This window comes from Rhinolophus hipposideros (assembly GCF_964194185.1).
Source record: "Rhinolophus hipposideros genome assembly, chromosome: 5".
NCBI classification, from domain to species: Eukaryota; Metazoa; Chordata; class Mammalia; order Chiroptera; family Rhinolophidae; genus Rhinolophus; species Rhinolophus hipposideros.
The window spans coordinates 32446754-32470540 of NC_138051.1; the positions used below are offsets into that span (position 1 = coordinate 32446754).

The 23787-nt window shown below is 38.4% G+C and overlaps 1 protein-coding gene across 10 annotated transcripts in view; it reads left to right on the top strand.

Annotated features, from left to right (window-relative positions):
- The window catches only part of FMN1 (formin 1), a 437062-nt gene that overhangs the window by 181353 nt on the left and 231922 nt on the right, over positions 1-23787 (top strand). For 8 of the 10 annotated variants that reach the window (XM_081050121.1, XM_081050127.1, XM_081050126.1 and 5 more), the window contains one exon: positions 22972-23705. The exons of 1 other annotated variant lie outside the window; for it this stretch is intronic. In XM_081050121.1, coding sequence (XP_080906247.1) covers positions 22972-23705 — 734 coding nt within the window. Of the gene's footprint in view, positions 1-22971; positions 23706-23787 lie in introns of those variants that run through there. One more of the 10 variants, XM_081050133.1, reaches the window with a different exon arrangement.

Sequence of the window (23787 nt, forward strand, 5' to 3'; positions counted from 1 at the left end):
TGATTCCTTAAGTAGATGGGATGATGTCGTTGTTCCCTATGCTATCACCTATTTGTAGGATGTACTGCTGTGTGATAAACGGCACCTGTTGTCTCTTTTAACAAGTCCAACCCCAGGTGGGCTTAGGAATCCATAATGTGGATTTATTGTGTGCTTGTGTGTACATATGTGCACACATGTGCATGCTTTGACCATTTTACTGCAACTTCTTCTAGCTTGCTCTGTGTCCTAGTGGAGGCATAACAACAACAATAGCTGGTATTTATTGATTTACTATGTGCCAGTCTTTCTATTTGAGGATTAATTGAGTTATTACACCAACCCTTCAAGGTGGCTCTCTTAACGTCTGTAGTAAACTGTTTCTGAAAGTTCTTACACCCGAAGGCCCTTGCCTAGAGAGTATTCATGACATGACCTTGTTTCTGGACTTGATCTATACTCTTGGGTAGAATATCAGTCCTTAAAAGTGATGGACCTTAGGAGCAGAATATACTGAAAAATGAACCTATGTAATGAAGTCAGCTAGCCATTCATTGGGAAAAAATGCAACATAACTGTAGGCACAACAGCTGAGTAGAAACACAGATGTGGAATATGCCTTAAGTTTAAATCCTATCTCCACTACCTACTGGATGTGTGTCTTGAACAAATTACATAAACCTTTCTGGGCTTTCGTTTCTCACTTGAACAGTGGTCATGATGATATTATAACTTGGTTGATAGGACGCTGATTGCAAGTATTGTGAAAAGTATGGGACTGGAGGTACAGTGGCATGTGGTCGATGACCAGTAAATGATACAGCATTTAGTTTAAGTCCGTGGCTTTCAAAGAGTATTTTGTGGTGGTAAAGTTCTTCCAGTATTACCCATGTACCTATATAAAAGAAAAACATTCTGTGATTAGTGTTACAACCAATGTTCCAAAGAGCATTGTTTTTAACAATTTTGTTTTACAAGTGTGATGTTCTCACTTCCATTACTTCCTGTTAATGGCAATATGATGGCTGCCGTGGTATTGTGAAGGAAACATCTGAATATGTAAAAAAACCTGAAGAGTTTTAGCATTTGTTTTAGATTTGAGGGGCGCAAGTAACATGAGTTTTAGATTTGAGGGGCGTAAGTAACAAGTTGCACTTCAAAATTATTTTTGCTATAAAAATTAACTTCCTAAAGTATAATTTTAAATATTTAACAGTTTATCTTTTTTTAATGAAACACTAATTGAGCGCTTGTCAAATATGAGATGTGCTAGAAATAAAACATCATTTAATAGTGATAACAACAGCTTCTAACATTTATTACATATTACTATATGCCGTACACTATACTTAGCACATACCCTGGATTATCGTACTGAATGGATTCTAGATTCAGAGGATTTACTGTTTAGTTAGGAAAATAGGATTTCTACGATGAAGACTAAATAACAACAGGCAGCTTAAACTAAGTATTTAATATTAACTAATATTAGACCATATGCTAATGTGACTGTTAGTATCTTTAAATTATCTACTTTTAATGTGGTTTGTGAATTCCAGATCTTATATCTCAACTAAGAGATTTGTCACGTCTTAGATCTTGTGATTTCCATAGATAAGTGGTAATTTCTTTCCCTGTCTCTGGAAGCTGCTGTAGGTGTCTCTGTGATACAATTATGCTTATTTAGTTTCAATACTCTGTATGGAATGACTCCTATCTGTTGCAAATATGTATAACACACATAATTTAAAGTATTAATTGTGATAAATATATTGCATCTATGTGTGGGTTTGTGTTATAGGTAATCTGGGTATTTTACAATTATTTTAGAAGCCATTCCCCAATCTCACCACTGGAGGTCAGCTCGACCCTTTTTCTCTTAATAAAACTCAAAGTCATTATTCTTTTGAGGATTGAAGCAGCATTCCAGTTCAGAGCTTTGCTTCAAACATGAAAAATAAAATTTCTCTTAGCTTATTTCACAGAACAGCATTCACGTATATGTATGTATATGTCTATATTCATAGGCATAATGCTTAATGCACTTACAGAAGCAATCATGTTGTACTTATGGCCAATACAGTCTATATGACAGGAGACATTGAGCCACCTAAAAACAAGGCCTTATGAAATCAATCATTTGTGTTTCATTAAAAATGAAATAAATCATCAAAAGGGAATTAGAGGTCTCTCTATCATTCATTCATTTATTCATTCACTGTGTATTCAATTCTGGGTGTCAGGCACTGTACAAGATGCCGGAAGGAGCAGAACAAACATGGTCCTTTCTGGGACCTTGTAGTCCAGTCAGAGCGACAGATATTGATAAAATAGTCACTCAGTAAGTATAATATCGTGGAGAAATATATAGTACAAGATGCTATAATAGGATATAATTTCGATTTGGAGGGTCAGGGAAGGATAATTGTAGGGAGCGACATTTAAGCAGAGGTCTGAAGGGTGATGAGGTGCTTGGCTGGTTTGAAGGACTGCAGAGAGGCCAGTGTGACTGGAACACAGTAAGTGACAAATAGAATGGGATGAAGCTCTGGAGTAGTATACTTCAAATGTTTCAACTGCATCCCAGAATTTTTAAAAATTCATTTTATTTTGAGACCTAGATTACATTGTGTGTGTGTGTGTGTGTGTGTGTGTGTGTGTGTGTGTGTGAGAAATTAGAGTTCTACTAAACACAACTTATTTCATTTGATCTCTGATATATTCAGCTCTCCTGTTTGAAAAATGCTGGTTTTAAAAGCCTAAATTGATTTGTTATCCCATTAATGGTTAATGGACTTTAGTTTAAAAAACACTGAAGTGGAGAAGGGCAAGAGGCCAGATTCTGGAAGCGTTTGTTGGTCTTTTTAATATTTCTCAATTTCATCCTCAGAACAATGATAATCTACTGAGCAGAGGAATGTGTGACATGAAGAGATTTGCATTTTCAAAAAACTGCCTCCCCCACCAGGACCCTTATTTGCTGCAAATATATAGATATCACAGTATAATTTAAAGTATTAATTGAGAAAACATAGATTAATGTTTTGTGTTTTTTGCAAATTCGGATGGAGATTATAAATTGAACCATATGAAATTGCTGATATGTGACCAATTTTAACTTGTAAAACAGCAGTTTCATAATCTAATATAGTCATACCAGAAGGCAGGAGGTATATTGCTCTGGACCGATCATACTCTGAAATATTCATGGGGACCTCAGCAGGGATTGGGAGACTGCAGCTGAAAACGTCATGAGGCCTTGCCCATGGGATCGTGACACTGCTGTATTTGATGGTAACTCTTCAAATTAGAATTGTTGAGACTACTCATGCCTCTTGTGCCCCAAATCACTCACAAAATACTCTTGGTGAGCAATTTTCCTGCTTTCAAGTAATCCATGAAAAATAACATGGCTAAAAATTTTTTGTCCAACTTAAATCAGTATTCCCTGGTGTAGTGAACAGGCTAACTATATCATGGATCTTTCTCAGTGAGCCCAAACTGATGTTTTACTCCCTAAAAAATAAATAATTGTGACCAACTAGTGATCCAGTTGGCCTCTGTAAAATTACTTGTATTTTTGTTCCTTCGTAGACCTTTTATAGTAAAGCTTTCACTTCTAGAATTAGAAATTATGGGGCTGTTCTACTGTACAGCTACCTACACAGAAAAAATGATTTAGAAGATTAGGAAAGGAAGTGAATTAAATATCTGAGTTATATTCATCGCATGTCTTTTTGTTAAACAAATGTCTCGTTGAATATTTCTTTACTTCTCCCACAGATTCCATTTTTTTTTGTTTTTTAGGAAAATGAAATTTGAAAACTAAGATATGGCCTGCCCCTCATTGATAAATAATCTGTTTTTTTTATTATTTAAAATTTATTTTTCAATAAGTGTTGCGGAAATTCATGAAGTTACCTCTGATCGTATTTTTCCTACTTCAAACTCCTGTTATGTCGTTCTTAACCACATCATCTTCTAACCCTTTTAAGTAGTGAATCTATAATTATTTTCCTGCAGAAAAGAGTTTTTCTTTTTGATATTTTCAGCACATAAAATAACATTGATTCTCACGTTGATGAATATGGTAGAATATCATTCTTTTTGTGTGAAATTCCAACGTTGTGGGTAGTGGCTCAATCTTGAAGCTTGATTACCAAAAACAAATGGAAACTCCTTTCCTTTTGCTATAAAACAATAGTGGACGGGCCCAAAACTGAGGAGGGGAGAAAACAAGATTGCATTACAAATCTGGCAACATCAGCCACACTAGTAAAATCAAATCCAATGTTGTTTTATGACTCTGAATTTATGTGAGTGCCCAGGATCAAAGGGCTCGAATCCCACTGGACTACAAGGTCCATAGTTCATGGCAAAAACTCATCAAAAAGAACATTTTAGTCGTTTAAGCTTTTCATTTTAATCAACCACAGCAATAAAAGAGCCTTTAGGTGTCCAAAAACATTTTGCAAGATCAAGAGGTGGTTCCCTCGCTCGTAGCAACCGCCTTCTTATTGGATCCATATAATGCCTGTGGCCTCAGAGTGTCAAAGGGCCCCCGCTCCCACATTGTTTGCCCTTGTGGGATGGTTTCTTTTGGTTCTTCTAACTGTGTATTATGTGATAATAAATTATGGTGTCTGACGGAAGGACCATAAAATTTTCACACCATCTATCAAGCTATTGCAGCCATTTAAAGTTTGGTCTCTGACAGCACGCCAGTACTTTGTAATGTTTAGACAGAAACAGAGTCCACTGCCGGCCTCTTGACAAGTATCTAGAGAGAGCTCTGCACAGGAGAAAGAAACACGAGGCTTCAGAGTGAGACCGAGTCTTAAGTCATAGACCCGACCCTTCCTATGATCGAGGTTTTAGACAGTCCATAAAATGGGAATGCTACCTTCAGCGTGGCGTTATTCAGATTACAGGGGTGATATTTGTGAAGAGGCTATCTGGCAATCAGAACAGATACACACAAGGCGTAGATTAGGCATGGCACCAGCCTGAGCCCGTCCTGCATTGTCAACAGGAGACCTGAGTAGGGAACGTGGAGAACTGACCAGAGAGGAACACGTCGATAAGAAATTGTTCTTGAGAATAGGGAGGAGGGTGAGATGAGGTTGAATTAGCTCTGGGGAAAAAAGGGCGGCATTTCTTTTAAGACAAGAAGAAAAACTTTTTAACGGAGTACTTTTGTCTATAGACTATTGACACTTTTATTTCTTTGGCTCCGTGCATGGGAAAAGAAACTCAGACACCTAATATTTTTCCACCTGAGCTCTTTGATCTCATCCCCTCCCACCTCTTCTGCACTTTTTCTCATTCATTGTTCCCTTTTTGGCAGTTGCCTGCCCCCATTTCTAACGATAAGTTCAGCTGTCCTTTACATTAAAATCCTTTGCTTGACTGTACTGCTTCGAAAGCTTCCATCCCTCCTCTCACTGGCACAGCATTCAAACGGTAGTTACAGGGTGCCGTTTCTCCCACCACTTGCTTTCTATTACCGCTGTACTGAAGCAGCCGAGACCACAGATGAAGTTGTTATCCACTGCTATCAGTCCCCTATCGGTCTTCATTGATTGATTCTATGTGTCCGTGTGGAAATCCTTGATCTCCTCCCTCGACAACTGAGACACTGAATTCTCCTGTGTTTCCTCCTCCTCTGAGTGTGTTTCTCTATCTTCTTTGCTTATCCTGGACTCTGCAGTACCCCCAAATGTGACCCCCAAAAAAGTGGCTTTTAGTGACTTTCTAAACATTGTCTCTTAGAGGTTTCTCTTACTGCTGCAAGTTTATTTCTACGTAAAGGCTTTTCAAACCTAATTATCTGGATTCACATGTTTTTCTGAGTTCCAGCTGCAGGAAAGTTCGAGTTTTTTGCTGGAAAACCTACACTGGGAAATGTTTTGAGTATCTCAAATTTAAAATTTCCAAAGCCAGAGCATCGACAATTTTTATAATCCCTAGGATTGAAAGGACTTGTGTACTTATCTTCTGACTTTCCCGCCACCCAATATAAACACAACACAAACCGTCTCTTTGATTAGTTGCCCTATATAGGTAAGGTTCCACTTTTCTCATAGAAGTCCAGGCCAAAAATCTCAGATGCATCTTTGGCAACTCTTCCACCCTCGGCTTCTGCATCCAGTTGATTGCCAAATTATGCTAATTTTAGCCCCGTGGCCCATTATATACACTCATTCCTTGGCACCCTGCTGCGATCATTCTAATTTGGCCTTTATCATATCTTGCCTATATTCAAGCCATGCTACAAATTACTTAGAGATTGTCATTCCTCTCTCTTACACACCTTTTGTGGCTCACTATTCCCTGTCAGGTTAAGTTTGAAGTCCTTAAGTTTTCTATCACTGCCTTTTTCTTCTAATTGGATTGCTCACAGTCTGCCACTCTACCTTTTAACCAATCCTTTGTGGCCTGGCAAGGTTTCCTCATCATACACGAAACCATCTCTGATTTCCCAAGGCTCCCTCCTCTGAAACCTCAGGCTCTTTCTACCAGATTAGGCACATAGTAGACTCTTTCTCATATTATAATCACGAAAGTTGAGGGGCAGCCCCTTCCTTCCAACCCCAGTGCCCAGCACAAGAGGGACATAAGCTTTCAATAAATAGCAAACAGTTGAGTCTGCCATCACATTAATACATCCATTAATGCATAAATTAACCACCAGTTGGTTTCCCCTTTTTCCTTCTCTATAACGGAAACTGGGTTTAAACCAAAGCAATTTTACAGGCAGTATTTTTCAAATTCAGAGACATAGGAGAATTATGTTTCCAGAAGGTTTTTAAAAGATATTTATTTACAGTTTATGTTTTTTATTGGAAAAAAGGTGTTTATTGTTTTTTGTTGTCTTAGATGTACATTTATCAGATGTTACATGTATAGATAGCTTATGGTGAGGGATCATTTATAGTTTAGGTTAAAGCAACATAGATTCATTTGAATTTGTGATAATTTGTAAACCCTTTCATTCTATAGAGGAATTAAGGGCTGAAAGAGCTGATCTTAGAATTAAGCTTAATGGTTCTCAAACTTTTTTTCCTCAGTGCCCCCAACAGGACAGGGGTCCTTATAGCCTAGGAAGTCGACCACCCATTGAGATTTACCTTCTGGTTACTTCGTGTTGGCAGTAATAGAGCCCAAGCGTATGTAGGCAGCTGATGGAAGTACCGTGATTGGAATTCAGGTTTTGTCCCAATCCAGTGTTCCATCACTTAAGCCATGTGGAGATTGCTCTGCCAAAAAGGAGAAAGTGTTATCAGTAATTAAGGCATGTGCAGAAAAACTGTCATGCAGCCCATAGTGGTTGGCGGTACTGAGTATATGCAATCTGAGGTTTAAAATGACATGTTTAAAACCAGTCTTCAGACACACGAACAAAATTAAACATGGCTCTTTTAGGAACGTACAGATCAATTGGAGGGAAATAGGGCTACCTCTTCCAAGTATTTAATTCAATTTCAATGTTGTTGTTTTTTAAGGTCAAACGGTTAGTCTAATACTTTTTTTGCTTCTTTCCTTACTCTTTATCTCTGCAAGATTAAGAATTGCTTTCAGCGTTTATAAATAGGAGCTTGAGACATTATAATTTTCAATGAGATTTTCTAGATTTGTGAGATATGGATGAGTGTCCAGACTGACTGTTCGGTTGTGACCTGGATTCCAACATTGGACTTTCATAGCATCACTCACTCCTTGCTCATTAGCAAACTAATTGTCTTAAAAAAAAAAGTGGAGAGACTGAGAGGCTGCCTGTTTTCAGGAATACCTCTTGGAGCAATTTTACATTGTTCTTCCCAAACCTGCAACCAAGCACTGCCCATAACAAAAGACCATTACTGAGAAGTTGTGAATGTTGCTGGGGGGTTGCGTAGCAAGCCCCGCCCCCAAATCAGTTTTAAAACCAATCATACCCACAAACAGAAAGACAAATCTCTCCTCCTTTATGAGCCCGTTTTTAGTACTGGACTGTTCAGTGTTTTCCTCACAAGTACATCATGTTTGGATTTAATTCTAGACTTTTATTCTTACCTGTGCTATGTTGATACGAAAATCTGAAAAACACGTGACAGAAAAATATAAAAAAGAAAGTGATTTGGAAGAAAATAGGCATTTGCTTTTATATTTGGCAACTGCAATTGAGATCGGGGTATGTTTAACAAAGTAAATTTGGACCAAGAAAAATGATCTTCACGCCAATCTTTATAAAAATCAAAATTCCTTTCTTTCAAACACTTCAACCATTCTAATCTGTTTCATATGTGTATTAATATTGTATTCAAGGACATGCAATCAGAAAGCCTTCTGCTCTGTTCAGTCAGGGAAAGGTGATGGTCCAACATTGAGATTCCTAGTAATCTAAATATTTAGAGTATAAGTAGTTTGTAATTATTTAGAATGGATGACTGGCATGGATACTTGAGTGAGTTCATTTTTTCATGAAGGGTGCATGACACAAAACTGGCACATACAAACTCTTGTTGCGGGCAGACACAGTCCATGAGAAAGCAACATGTTGATGGTATGAAACACCACAGCAGTTATGTAGTGATACAGATGTCATATAGTTGGCCCTGTTTCATCATTAACCTGTATATTTAGTTAATAACTTGAATGCCTTATGAAGAAATTATGTATGAGCTTTCAGGTAATAGTGCCCCTGTCTTTTCGCATTATTATATGTGCAGCTGTAACATTTAAAATAGAAAAATTGCTGGGGAGAAAAATTTTCAGCCATCTATAACCCTCTGTCAAACTAAATTTGAAGCGACATTCAACTTTGCATAGAATAGTTAAACATTTATTTTGGATACATTTCATGAATTATGTTCCATGCTTGATCAGTTAGGAAATAAGAATACTGATTTAAATTCATATCTTCCAATTACTGGAAAAAAATGAACAATGTAATTCTTGTAACAATTATCCCTTCAAAAAGCACAAATTATGGAGATGAGTATCAATCAAAAGCAATACACTAGTTTAAGCTAAGGGGAGGGGAGAGTGGGGGAGGAAAACAAGAATGTGGTTTGTCTATATTCCAGGAGAAAAGAATTAAGTCAAAATGAGATCTGAACCTTTCCAAGCTGTTCTGTGTGCATCATACTTGAGTGTAATTTCACATGCTTCTTCGTGTTCCAAGTATCATTAAACATCTAGTAATCAGAACAAATGTTCTGCCAAATTCCATTTATTTTCTTAACTGTTTAAGGCATTGAACACCCTCGATTTATAAATATATAATTAAAATCCTTATTTAAAAAAAATAAACGTAGATGAGGGATTTACATTTTTCTTAATCTATGTTTACATAAAGAAAAGATCCGTTTCTAAATATTACCTCAGATCTTTGTGAGCTCAAATAAATCAGTGTGATGCTTTGCCAAAACTGTTTCTAAAATAGATGAGTATTGATCCTCTATGGTCAGGAAGTTTTAGAATTCTCTCGATGCTCAAAATGACCATTATCCTGTGTCCCTTTGTTTTCAAGAGTATGCGCTTAGGTGCTTTGGATGAACGCTATCACTTGCGTGCTGTCAGAGCACATACATCCTCAACAGCAAATATTCCAACTAAAGCAAGCACAGCTCTAGAAACATTTCTGTCTCTTCTTAGATAGATCTGTAACTGGAGATGCTTGATAAGCTTTACTGCTTATCTACAGGAACTCCAAAAGAGCCTAGCCATTATGAAAAATAAACCTGTCGCCCACATTATCGTGGGTGCAGTTGGAAGGTTCTTTTCGTTGATCCAGGCATTTATATGACCCCTGTCCTAATCATTTTGGTGTCTGTCCCAGTGAAGGAAGATTGGAAAATAACTCGTAATACTTGGATGCACATGAAATAAAACATGCCCGTGGGTGCCTCAGTTATTTTGAAATGGAAATATATTTGAAACTATAAAAATTCTTACCAGTAAAAGCACGTGTATTCACAATGATGGCATTATGAATGTCTTTGGTGTAGCATGTTTACTTTGATTAATTTGGGGTCCGTCCATTTGTCAACTCTCATTTAGGCTCTGTGCATATTGTAAAATAATTCAGTCTGGAGGTTCCCCGAATGAAACACACTTACCAGGTCTGAATAGAGATACACCTATAACTTTGGACGTTTGAGTGCTAGAATTTCATGAGGCTTGTTGGAAAGGACATGGTCTCCATCAGCTGTGCACTCATCAGCTAGGACCTCACTGAGGGATAATAGCAGTAATCACAGAGATCAGAGGATTCTGATCACATATGTAACAGGCCTTGCACAGGCACCTCTCAGGGATTCCTTCCCCTTTCTCTTCCTTTTGCTAAGTGAATGCAGTAGTCACAGGCACTATAGCTTTGGAGACTTCTAATATTTGGCTAAGCACATAGGAAAACTTCTTTATTCAACAACTCTCTGAGTGCCTGCTACAGGCCAGGCACTCCTCGTGGTTCTAGGAATGCATCAGTGAGCAAGGGAGACAAAAACGTGAATCCTTATAGAATTGATGTATTTAGAAGATGGAAAGAGGAAGAGAAGGTATCAGTATGCAGAATAATCACGAAGGTAGGAAGAGGATCGGGGCTTTATACTTTTCAGAGAAAGCAAGAGAGGCCATTTGCAAGTTCAGCTGTGGAGTCCCAAAGGAGAATGAGGAAAAAACGACCAAATTGGGTAACTCAGGAAGCCATGAGTGCTTTTCATGAGCATTTTCAGTAGAATGGTGGGGATCTATGAGTACACCAGATTTTGAGAAATTACACAAAGAGTGTGGTAGAGATGCAAAGACAGTAAGTAACTGGATATCTTTTAAAGTTTGTAAATGAGCAGTGGGAGATTTTTATCTTGAGGAGGGTGGCAGAATTAGGCAAGTGTTCTGGTTATTGTGGGGAGTGGGCAGGTGTGAGGAGAAAGGACTTGAGTACGTTTTAGGGAGGGGTAAAAAGGCAGGAGAGGTACCTATCGGTGAATATGGAAAAAAATAGAAGAATTTTGCTGTAAACATCAATGTGTCTTGGACATAAATGGTATTGTAGTTTTTGTTGTATGATACAATGCTCATTTATTTTAATGAGCATTCTCAGGGTATATGGAGCCTACTTAATGCAATTTATTTAGAAGAAAGGTTGACTTTTATTTAACCACATTGTGTTTATCCTTTTCTCTTAGGCCACCATCTAAACATGCATATAAACCTATACACAGGAGACATATGAATTGTGCTAGTACTTCCAACTGACAATGGACTGTAAATCCAGCTAGTTACTATTCCTGCCATCCAATATTGTATAAACTCGGCAGTGTTTTTCAGTCAGAGTATCAATTTGTTCTGAGTTTCACTTTCCACGACATACATCTATGAGGAAGCAAGACAGGTAATGTCATCCTCATTTGACAGAATAGAGAGAATTTGCAGCTTATAATAATGATGGGGTAACAGGCGTCCTGTGTCTTGGAGACCCTGTAAGTACAGGAGGAAACTGTTCTAATTGCACTGCGGAACAGACTGTTTTGATAGGTGGTCTCTCTCTAAGGAAAAAAGTTACCAATCTATTGTAAATCCAAGGCGCACTTTTCACCTAAGACTCTGATCCCTGCTTTGGAGGCTGGCTTAAGAAAAACCCTAATAAAGAAAACTCTTCCAGTTGGCCTAGGAATAGAAGATGTTAGGTCCTTTTTCTTTACAGAGCAGAAAATTAGGCGCTTGGGTCCCTGAAAGCACTTATCGATCAACTACTATGAGAAAATCAGACTCATCATAAATGTGATAGAAAATAGACCGTGAGAAGGAGGAAGAAATGAGACAGCACAGTGTTCCAGGCAACGTAACATCCTGCCTGACACTGAACTCTTAGGAGTCACCCAGGCACTCCCTGGCTGTGTTCTCACATTGCTGCAATGTTAGGTGCTGCGGGACGTGGCAGGACCATCTTAGATGATTACCATTACCCCCCTTCCAGCCGTGACCTAGAGAGAGAAATCTCTGGAAATTGGGCCACAGGAGTGAAAATGCTATAGCATTGATGAGAAAGATGAAACTTCTACCTTAGGGATTTCAGATATTTGTGTCTCTTTAAGACATAGGTATTTCTTTAGATACTGTTGGGACTAAAGGTTAAATATCCTTTTACAATAACATTAAAACTAAGTGTTTGCAGAACTGCTGCAATACCTCCATGGATCCCTAGAAATCTGATTTGTAAGCCTCCTCATCATTTTCTGGCCTGTTTGTTGCACAGATGAAGAAAAAAGCCAGAGATAAAGAGATAAGAAGCATATTTAAGTTCATACAGCAGTTTTATGCTGAACCAAATCCAAGCATTCTGACCACTATTTTAGTGGTTTTTCCATTACCTGAACCAGCCTGTCCAATTATAGTAGAAAATATTTCTCCTTGGGTTTATTACTTAGAGAATGAGGACTATACTCAATTTTGTAAGCTTTTCTTTTTTCTTTTTTTTTTTTTTTTTTTTTTTTGGCATTTCAACTTATGTCTTGTATAATGAGTGCGTCTTTTGGCTGGGGTGAGCAATTTTTGGATATTTAAGACATTTCCCTTCCTAGCTTCCTCTAGAGGAGGCGTCCTAGGCCAGAGCCCAGATCTTAATGAAAAACACATATAAACCCTTTTGTTTGTTTTCCCTGTCGATTAGCCTATAATTTAAAACCCATTCAATGACAGATTTATCAAGTGACTAATCCCTGGGAAGACTTGAAGTGGCAAGGAGAAGGTGGTTGTGGCCTAGGCACACATCATTGGTCATTTGTTCAAATACTAAGGTAGGAAGCCAAATACCTCCTTGCTTACTCATGAGAGTATGTTCAAGGAGGTTAGTTATGAGTGTTAGTTATGGACTGGCTCGTTACTGTATAATGAAAGCACCACAGACAATCTGGGATGTCTTTGCGGGACAAACTGACCTATATGTTCTTTGGTTTTCTTCAGTTGTCAGTGAAAAAGTTATGTCAGAATAAGAGTAAGATTAAGAATAATGTAAAACCCACGCAGCTCAGCTGTCTTGAAAATTAGGAATAACTCACAAATATCTCTTCTCAACTAGAATATGAATTTCTTAAAGTATGGATGGCTTCTTTTTTAAATTTTTATTTATTGGGGTGACATTGGTTAATAACATTATATAAATTTCAGGTGTACAACTTTATAATATGACATCGGTATACTCCATTGTATGCTCACTACCCAAAGTCTGATCTCCTTCTGACACCATCTATTGACCCCCTATGACCCTCAGAAGAGAACCCAATCCTGTTCTCTTCTGGTAACCACCATTCGGTTGTCTATGTCTATTGGTCTATTCATTTTGTGTGTGTGTGTGTGTGTATGTGTGTGTGTGTGTGTTTGTATGTTTGTGTTTGTTCATGTGTTGCTTTCTTCTTTGATATCACACATGTGAGTGAAATCATACAGTTCTTGTCCTTAATTTACTTTTCACAAGACCCGGTGCATTGTAGATATTCATCAAAGTTTGTTTGAATAGTAGATGGCAGAGAGACCATAATCTCATCCCACTTTGATATAACAATGACTTGTTTTCAGTCTGTCACTATAACATTGGTAAAATGTGGAAACTGTTTTTGTTCAGTAATCCTATATTCTTATATGAAAGTTTCATCTTTCCTTTTTTTACCGGAAGGAACACAAGTGACCCCTCCTGACTTGCTCTTATTGGACAATGCTATTTAATTGATCTAATACCATCTTTCATTTCATTTCCTATCTCTTTTCAATTAAAATATAAACAAAGTTAGGAGTATGTGAGACAAACACCATTTCAAAATGATACCATTGGACAGATGGGCGTTTACCATAGTATGGTGTCATTTCATAGACAATGCATGAGTTGAGAAAGAAATGTTAAAGTGATTGCTGTAATTACTTGAAGAACCTCAGTTTGTCACAGTATTAAGGATCAGGGTTTACTACCTGGTGCTTCTAAGTTCACATGTACTCTAGAGCAGGTCATACGTGCCTTACTGGACTAACTGTAGCTTCAGTAGTAATAATAATAATACAATATAACATCCAAGTCCTCTCCCTTAATAGAGAAGGAATTAGTGTGTTGGCTCATTTCCTAGAAATGAGCAGTCTTGGGTTTGCTTATTAGGTTTAGAATTACTTTTTTGGAAAATTGAAGTCTGAAAATCATTTCCATGAATATCCCCAGGTATACCCATTCTGTGATTTAACACAATATTTAGTGATATTAATAACTTAGAAATAAAATGTTACCAGAATCTCCCATGAATAATGATTTTTTTTTTATTCTTTTATTTCACAAAAGCACTCTGGCTAGAATCCTGTTTTGTTTTGTTGTTTCCCAGGTAGAAACCTCAGTCCAGATTTCAAAGATTGTTTCGTTTGTTTTACTTCCCCACTACTTTCTTGAATGACTGTTCATAATATTTGCTTATTTTTGAAGTATATTCCTGAATACTTGTAATAACTATCACATTTCAAAAACAATTCACAACTTTATCTGAACTGCATACTGAACTACTGGTGTGTTTTCAGAGCCCCTTAATAAGTCTGTTTGGCCTTGTGTGTATTTTGCATTCATAATGAGAATTGGGACTCTTTTTATATAGCTTAGATAATACTGTTCTTACATCCTTAAGAAACTTTCATGAGCAGAGCTGTATTCTAGGAAGTTTTGAGAGAAAGAGATATGATGAAGTCTTGGGTGTAGAAATTGTTAGCATTTTAGAACTATAGGAAACCTTAGTGATTAAGTATTTTAAACCTCTCATTTTAGATGTTAATACAATCAGGATTACAGGAAATAAAAAAATTGACTGAAAAAACTGGGTGCAGAACTTAGATCTTTTGACCCTCGGCCAGTGTTGCCCCATCCCCCACCCCCCTCTCCACACACACTTGCCTGGAAACCAAAAAATTTCAGATCTATCATTTACTCAATGATTCCAGTTCTTTGCTAGAAGGACAGAGGGCAAATATTTCAGAGAAAGCATCTTTAATTAGAAAGTACCTCTATTTCTCTGTTGGCATTCTGACTTCTGAAACAGTATTGAATGGTAAGGATTATTCATTACTGAGGATCTGTGTGACAAGGTGAAAAGAGCACTAGACTAGCGTGAAAGGTCTGCATTTGAGTCTATCTTGTTGGCAATTTACTTAATTTCTCTGCGCCTCCCTTCATCTGGGAAACAGTTACAATACCAGCGTTCTTACAGGTTATTGTCATAATTATGTGCATTCATATAATACAAATGCATGGGTAGTATATCACGTTGTTAGTCAATAATCATGAACTATTATTTTGGCTACTATCGATTGAATCCATTCAAACTGGTAAAGAGGAAAGAGCGTGAATTTTCCCATCAAACAGGATTCAAATTCCTTTGTCACTGTACAAGGTATGGTCTTACATAAGTTAACACATCCTCCAAGATGTTTGCCTTACAGAGAGAATTTCAAGGAGTGAATGAAGGCACCCCACACACTCACTTCATGTTGGTTTCATCTCTTTCGCCATCTTGTGTGAACATCAGCATGGCAGATGATTACTGGGGATAGCACCATTTTTACATGTGTGTAATTTAACTTTGTACTGTCTGTCATTGCATGAGTTGGGTTTTATTCCAGAGTCAACTTAAGTGCTATTTTATGTTTTGGTTGCTCTCTACCCATTCTTTTCCTACCAAGTTTCTCTATTTTCTTTTTTTTTTTTCTGTCCCTCCTAGTAAGTTCCAATTGCAGTGATATATCAGATGTGCCTCATGTTTCCGAGTGTCCCTGAGATGGCCTCTTAGTTGTAACACACTGTGATTTATTTCTGGTAAAAGCAAAAACATTTATCCATCCTAGTTAATTAAAGCCAGGTCTTGTTAACTTATGGGATTTTTATCAAACCCAATGCCATTCTTTTCATTAACAGAGACTTGTTTTTACAGTAGCAAAGATAAGTCAGTTATTGACGTTGATGCAAACTTCATAAACAAAACAAAAGCCAGGTTGCCCACATCCAAAGCCTTTGAGCCACCATCTTCTCGCCTTACCTAAGAACTCTGTAAGAACGAAATCCCTTCCCTTTGAGGTGTTTCATGCTCCCAAGCCCCATTTTCCTTTCCTTCCCTCAGCTCACACTGCACTTTTCTGAAGTGCTGATGCTTCACTGTGCTTCTAAACAGTTCCTGGGGTTTATCTTGTTTTCCCCAACTTAAGAATGTAGCATTTGGAAGAATTCGTGGAAAAGGTTGACTTAGCTCAAGTTGTACAGCAGACAACCTGAATTTTTACTGGCCCTGGCAGCACCCCTGGGAGAGAACGTTCATAACAACAAAATGCTAATGGATGATTTTTCCACAGTGCTTGGCACCGTCACGATGTCTTTCATCAGTAGGCACTTTTCCACCTTCTTTTTGACAGACATGTTTGTGGGGACCAGACAAGCAAAAGTCTCCCTCTGTTGCTTGGGTTTCAGTACAGTGTGTTCCTTTGATGATATCTCTGAGCAGTGTTAATGTGGAGGATATTAAAAAATAATGAGGATTTGGTAGGGGAAGAGAGAACCTGCCCCTGAGGAGCCTGGAGGAATTGCCTAGAGCCCAATTCCTAATGAGATTAGAATCATAAATGTGGTTCAATTCTACTAGATAGTTTATTATACTTATGGGAACAGCCTTTAAGCTTACTTTAGAGAGAACACTGATCTACATGAAATATTTTGAATTGTTAAAATTAAATATGATCAACTTTTAGAAATACCCACACTTAAAAAAAAGAAAAAAGAAAAAAGCCTGAATGTTTTATCTGAATTTTCTAGGCAATAACAACTATGAAATCTCACAGTTTATGCTATGCATAGGACTATCAAAGAGGAAGGGGACCAAATGTCTCCCTCTTTTTAAAAACATGGAACTTCCATTCTAGTTTGGCGGGTAATACAGAGGCATAAGGAAGTCTTAATATTGAAAGCTAATGAAATAATTCAATCTAATAAGCATTTATGGATTACTAACTAGCCAAGCAGTGTGCAATGTTCTCGAAGTTCAAACACGAAGAGGCATGGTCCCCAACTGCCTGGAGCTTTTAGATTTGCAGAGAAGATAAACATAAATGACTATCGTGTAATGTGAACCTAGAAAGTTCCTTGGCAACAAAGTCAAAGGAAAACTTTTGTCAAGAAGAATTAAGAAAAGTTTAAGCCAGAAGGTTCTGCTGAACTTGACTGAATTTTCCTTTGGGGCTTTCACTAGGTGAAAATGGAAAGGGTGTTTTAAATAAGGGAAACAGCATGTGCTAAAGCATGAAGATGTGGGAGTTGCTTATATGTTTAAATCTGTATTGGTACAACATAGGGAAAGTATAGAGAAGTATCTGGAAAAGTAAACAGGCCAGGTTTTAAACAGCCAACGAGTAGCATGGAAAGAATTTAGGCTTATGTTATGTTGAATAACTAGTCTCAATGTGCTTAATGGAGGGATATTCCCCTTATGGGGACGTATCAGAATTAGGAAGGGGCTTTTTCAAATAACACATGTTACTTTGGAGATTCTGAAATGACCCAAGTCAAAGTGATTGCCAAAACTAATCCACATCATGACATCATGGTATCATAATCTCTCAGCTGTGTTTAGAGCAGAAGAAAGATCCAGAACAGTTACTGTTGGTTTCAAATCCGTCTGCCCATTGGAATTTCTTGGGGAGCTTTAAGGATACCAGCGTGAGGATACTATCTCAGACCAACTGAATGATGCTGACCTGTGGGGATGGCCCTGCCCATCAACTCTCTAGGTGTTTCTAATGAGAACCACTACTGTAGACAGATAAAAATAGTGCCAGTGAAGGAAAAGGATGATCTAAACAATGATTTAATTGGGATTGCTCTCTTAAAGATTGTGAATTTGAATCTTGCTTAGAAGGAGATGGATATAGATTAATAGATATTGCAGGTGGGAAGAGTATATGTTTAAAAATGAAAGAAATAGAAGCAATGAAGTTATAAGCAAAGGAAGGTAGATGAAACTTGGATAAAGTCTGGTAGATAAAATTTGGGGAAGACTGGAAAGATGTCAAACCTCAGCACCTATCTCTTTTCAAATAATATCTTGGGATAAATGCAGAAAAACAGGTTTTTATTTTTTTTATTAAAGTTTATTGGGATGACAGTTGGTAAAGTTTTTTAGCAGAGAGGGTCGGTGAGAGCGAAACCCATGGTGCTTCATATGTCGTAAAGAACATTTATCTAAAAAGAATGAAAGGTTTGTATTGTTTTGGCTCCATGTACAAGCACCATGTTCAATGTGAAAGTAAAAAGCGCTGGAAAGAGAGGCGATAGGGTTTAAAAGCATTCTGTTTCCTGGACCCAGCCTTAGTTGCAATTTTGGATGTAAGGACCTGGACTTGACATTTCATAAAGATTCTCAGGATCCTAGGTAAACATTATCAGTAGTACGTGATTATCCAACAGAAAGTTCTAATCTCTAATGATTCATGGAGTCATTAGCAGTCCTTCTAGATCTGGCTCTAGACACAGGGGGAGAAACAGCACATGGTTTCCATGTGCTAAGTAGAAGTGGTACTCAGGAAGTAGAATGAAAAATGTGGTCAAAAGCCAGTTTTCCCAAGGTCTAGAATCATGGTGTACATGGACTTGAGATTCTTCATTTGTAATACAGCCAGGCACAATTTTCAATAATTGATAGGATATGGATAGATACAGAATGAATAGGGTGCTTACTACTTTAATCACTTTGAATTACTACCGTGTTTCCCCAAAAATAAGACCTAGCCACACAATCAGCTCTAATGCGTCTTTTGGAGCAAAAATTAATATAAGACCTTAATTTTTGCTCCAAAAGACGCATTAGAGCTGACTGTGCGGCTAGGTCTTATTTTCGGGGAAACGCGGTATGTCATGCTGAGTTTCTGAACACAACCAAGGAAAACTCAGAATGATCAAAGGGGTTGTGAAACAGGGAAGGGCAAAGGTAAGTGGTTTCTTTATGTGGGCCATTTAGATCTTAATGGTCAGAAGCGTTGCTTACCATAATCTCAGCATATTGATATGGAGTACAAGGAAATTCAATATTTCCTTCTTATTTGGTAATTCTTCCTATCAGTGAATACAGTTTGTGAGAAAGCCATTCATGGAATCTCTGCTTAGTAGTCAATCCCCTTACCTTCGGTGTTTGTGTCAGTGGAAGGATTGAGAGGGGACACCACCTGCAAAGGCCACCATGTAAGCGCATGGTCCTAGGTAAGGCAAGATATAATGTAAGACTGGATCCTAGCACTTATCTAGGGGAGGGGCAAGAGCCTAACGTGGAGAAAGTTGGCAGAAAACAGATGAGAAGAGCATACTAAAAGGTTTTCAGTGTCAGTCTTTAAGTAATGACCACAATTTGAAAGGATTTTAAGAAATAAACACCAGTTTTTTTTTTTTGTTTTTTTTAATCCTTGTGGAACCAATGGGGCTAACCTGGGATGGGAAAAATGAATTAGGTGGCTCTGGCCATTGTCCAAATAAAGAGGACCCAATGAAAAGTTGAGGCAGTGGGGATGAAAGGAAAGGAACAAATCCAAGAGATTAATGAAACTCGTTGATAAGTAATGTGTTGGGAATGAGAGAGAGTGAGGGATCCCGCATGACGTCCAGATTTCCAGATGTGATGATTGGGAGGACGAGGGTGTGTTAACTGCATGGAGGACTTTCAGAGAAGGAACAGATTAAGGTGTGGCGACGGCGACTTCATTTTCAGACATGTTGAGTCTGAGGTGGCTGATTAAATAAATTTGTAGGTAGGCCAGTCCAGAGGATCGTTGGAATTACAGTTTGAAGGTACCAATATGGAAGTTACAGAACATGAGTACACAGATGACCCAGAGAGATTGGGTAGCTGACCCAGAGAAGGAAAAAATGGCAAGGAGGAGGCCTGGGGAACAACATTTAAGGGATTAATAAGGGAAAAGGAATCCACAGATTAACTGGAGAGAGCCGAGAAGAGGGAGGAAAATGAGGGTGAGTAGAGAGGGGATAACGGAAGTTCAAGCAAGAATAGAGAATTTCAAGGCATGGCCAATAGTCAACTTTAGCGATGCAGCTGAGAGGACAGAATCACTGAAGAGTGTTGACCAAATGTAACACTCAAATCATGAACTTTCAGTAAGACAGTGGGGACAGAAGCCAACTAATTGATTGAAAGGTAGATGGATGAAAAAAACAGATAAAGCAAGAGTTCTGTACTTTTTTCCCTAAAAAACTCTGCTATGCAGGAAAAAAGGTAGGGTGAGAAAGAAAGGGTGACAACTAGAAAGGATTGAAGAAGGATTTAGATACCTTTATTTTTGCTTTAGATGGGTACAACATGGTACTGGGGAACATGCTGAGTCGAAAGCAAGTTGACAAGGCCACTGGCCTCTGTGATCTGTCAGGCAGCAAAGAGACAGTAATAACGATAGCACGCTTATATGGCATCTACTGTGTTCCAAATGTATATATGTCAATTTGCATACATTAACATATGTTAACTCATCTGCTCCTCATCACGGCCTTGTCAGGGGGACTCTGTTTTCATACTCATTTTACTTACAAGAACACTGAGGTACAGAAAGGTTAAATAACCTTCTCAATTTGTACTCTGCCCAATACTTTAATCAAATGCCTTACAGAGCCACCAAAATGGTAGATAAGCATACACCTCAGCTTCCGCCAATTCAGAAGATGGATGGTTGAGAGGTGGAAAGCAGGGCCTTTGTTGTAGACACAGGCCAGTTGTGTAATAAAGAGAAAGTTTCTCTGCGGACCATGTCTTTGCAACTTTTCCATATTATTAAGAAGTTGAAGATTGAGTAAAATGATTGGCTCGGGAATATTGTTTGACTCTTAATCTTCTTGGAGGAAGGTCAGTTGGGAAGAACAAGAGTTAGTTTGCTGTGGCAGAACTGAAGTAGTCACTAAAATGAAATTAAAAGGTTGATGAGTAATTTAAGGTTGGAATCAGAGCTGAGATATGGGTGGAGGAGGGCAGGGGAGGGAGATGGAGTTGGAGATGGGGGTAGGATGTTGAAACAAAGATTATCTTGATCATGTAGTTGAATGAAGCTTGAAATTACTTTCAGGCATTTGGTAGTAGAACACATGAAAGATTGGGTAAACGTTTGTATTTATAGTACATTGTTTATCCTGACTGCTGAAGCTTTTCCTAGTTTTGTGGCCATCATTCCACAAAGGTGGCTTTATTTGGAAATTTTTAAGAATGATTAGAGATCTGTTAGTCTCTTACTGTAATGTTATCATGAGCAACAGTAACTAACAGTAACATTTATTCAGAACTTACTATGTTTCAGGCATAATGCCTGCTGCTTTATGGGAAATATCTCATTTTATCTTTATAAAAACCCTAGAGATGGTTCACTACTATCCTGTCTTTGCACTTGAGGAAACTTGGCTTGAATATACAAAGTTCTCTGTCCAAGGTCATAGAGCTAGCAAGTCGCTAAGCCAAGATGTGAACCAGGTACCGGTAGTGTGAATCCAGAATGCAGACACCAAACCCTCTGTGCTACATGAGAAATAGATGGTGCTTTGAACTCCCCAATTCTTTCCCGAGTTGGCTTGGGGCTGCCATGTCCATGTATGAAAAGATTAGCTTTAGAAAAACACTGTCTCTGGCTCTTCTGACGATAGTTACCTGTGGGTTGGTTTTTTTAGGGAAAAGGTGGACCTGGAAAAAATATAGTTGGAAGTGTCTTAATGAAAGTAGAGAATCTTCCTGTGTCTTCTTTACCTTCCCTGACTAGGCCATTAAAAATATTTCTTTACCTTTTCAGTGCAAAAAGGATCTGCACTTGTATACACTTTGGTATTCTAGATATTTGTGGGCTGAAATGATATAGTGAAGAGAGTTTTGTTAGCCAGGGGAAGGCTCTTGGGACAGTCACTGAATATAACTACTGCAGTGGTTTTTAGCCATCCGTCCTTTCTGTACTATGTACCTGCTGTGCTGCCGGCTAGGATATAGAAATGAAGGCAGGTACTGTCCCTGATTTCATCTTGTGGAGTTTGTAATCTGATGGGGAAGGCAGAAATTAAATATGTGCATCGGAAATATTTAATTACTGTTAATTGGATTTGGGGAATGCTAATAAAATTGTAAATTTGATTGCTTCCCAGTTAACTGTATTAGGCTAAGTGGCTCTGAATGCTGGGAAATGGATGAGATTGTGACCGGGAATATGCCAGCTCTGCGCTAATAAGTATAAAATCATACACTCAAGGCATTGAAATGACTGACAAGTATTAAAAAGACCAGTGTCATAAAATGTAGTTTAAAATGCTGAGTATGTAGAAGAGAAAAATAGCAAATCTTAATATTCTCATTTCTATGCACTTATATTGCTCATTTATTGTTGTATTGTGAATGATTATGAAACAGACAAAAATGCTTATGGGCAGCTTTGATATGGAAACTTAAAAAATACGTGTGCGTCATACTTTCTACTCACACCTTTTGTTTCTGCTGTGTGGACCCGGAAACCCTGTAGAGGAGACATTCTAAGGAAGACTGTGAGAACAGCAGCCTCCCAGCCAGAAGGATCTCTAGATCTATTTTTTTTTCTTAAAATTTTGTTTTTCCAAACCAAATCCAAAAGTAATAAAAGATACATTCAAGCATGTTCAAACCTTTATTAAAAGTTTTGTCTTGTGTTTGATATTAAAACCAAGTGAAAGTTCTTGGATGACCATTTTACTTTAAACCTTAATCCATGATAATTATTCCCCATGAGCTCATATTGGATGAAATTCTGCTTCTCCAACTGTTTAAGTCTTTGGAAAATTCATAAAGTGAAATTTACACCTTGTTGGATTCTCAAAAGAACGCCTCCGTACTTCCCTGCATTTATGTGGGCTGTGCTGTGGTGGCGTGGGGACGGTATTGAACTTTTTTTTTATTTCTGATATTTGTTTTTTTTTATAAGCTCTTTACTTTCTTTCCCACCGCACAGGCTCAGTTTGAACTTCAGGCCTTTCATATCCGGGGTGAGCATGCCGTGATAACAGCGAGACTAGAAGAAACCATAGAAAACCTCAAACACGAGATAGAACACCGATGGCGAGGAGGATGTGAAGAGATGAGAGACGTGTGTATCTCCACTGATGATGACAACCCTCCAAAGACCTACAGAAATGTGTGCATCCAGACAGACAGAGAGACTTTCCTCAAACCCTGCGAAGGTGAAGGCAAGACGACCAGAAGTAACCCAATAATACCCAAAAAGCTAAATATTTCCTCTTTAAGCCAGCTCTCTCCCCCAAATGACAACAAAGACATCACTGCACCGCTGCAGTCTGTGGAAGGCGTGTCATCAAATCAGCAGAAGGCATCACCTCCCCCTCCTGCACCACCCCTACCCGCGGCCATCCCTCCCGCTCCTCCCCTCCCACCTGGACTTGGACCTTTGCCACCGGTCCCTCCGCCACCACCTCCGCCACCTCCTCTGCCTCCAAGTGCCGGACCTCCTCCACCTCCCCCCCCACCACTTCCTAACTCAGCTGCTCTGCCCAGCAGTGGGGGGCCTCCTCCTGGTCCAACACCCCCAGGACTTGTGCCCCCACCTCCTCCTGGACTCTTCTTTGGAGTTGGCCCTTCTTCTAGCCAGTGTCCTCGGAAGCCAGCCATTGAGCCCAGTTGTCCCATGAAGCCTCTGTACTGGACTAGAATACAAATAAGTGATAAGAGGTAAGCTCAACTCCTCTGGCCCATTCTTACCTTGTGAATTGCCAGAATTTTGCACAAGTGATGTTTTATTCTTACCAGTTTA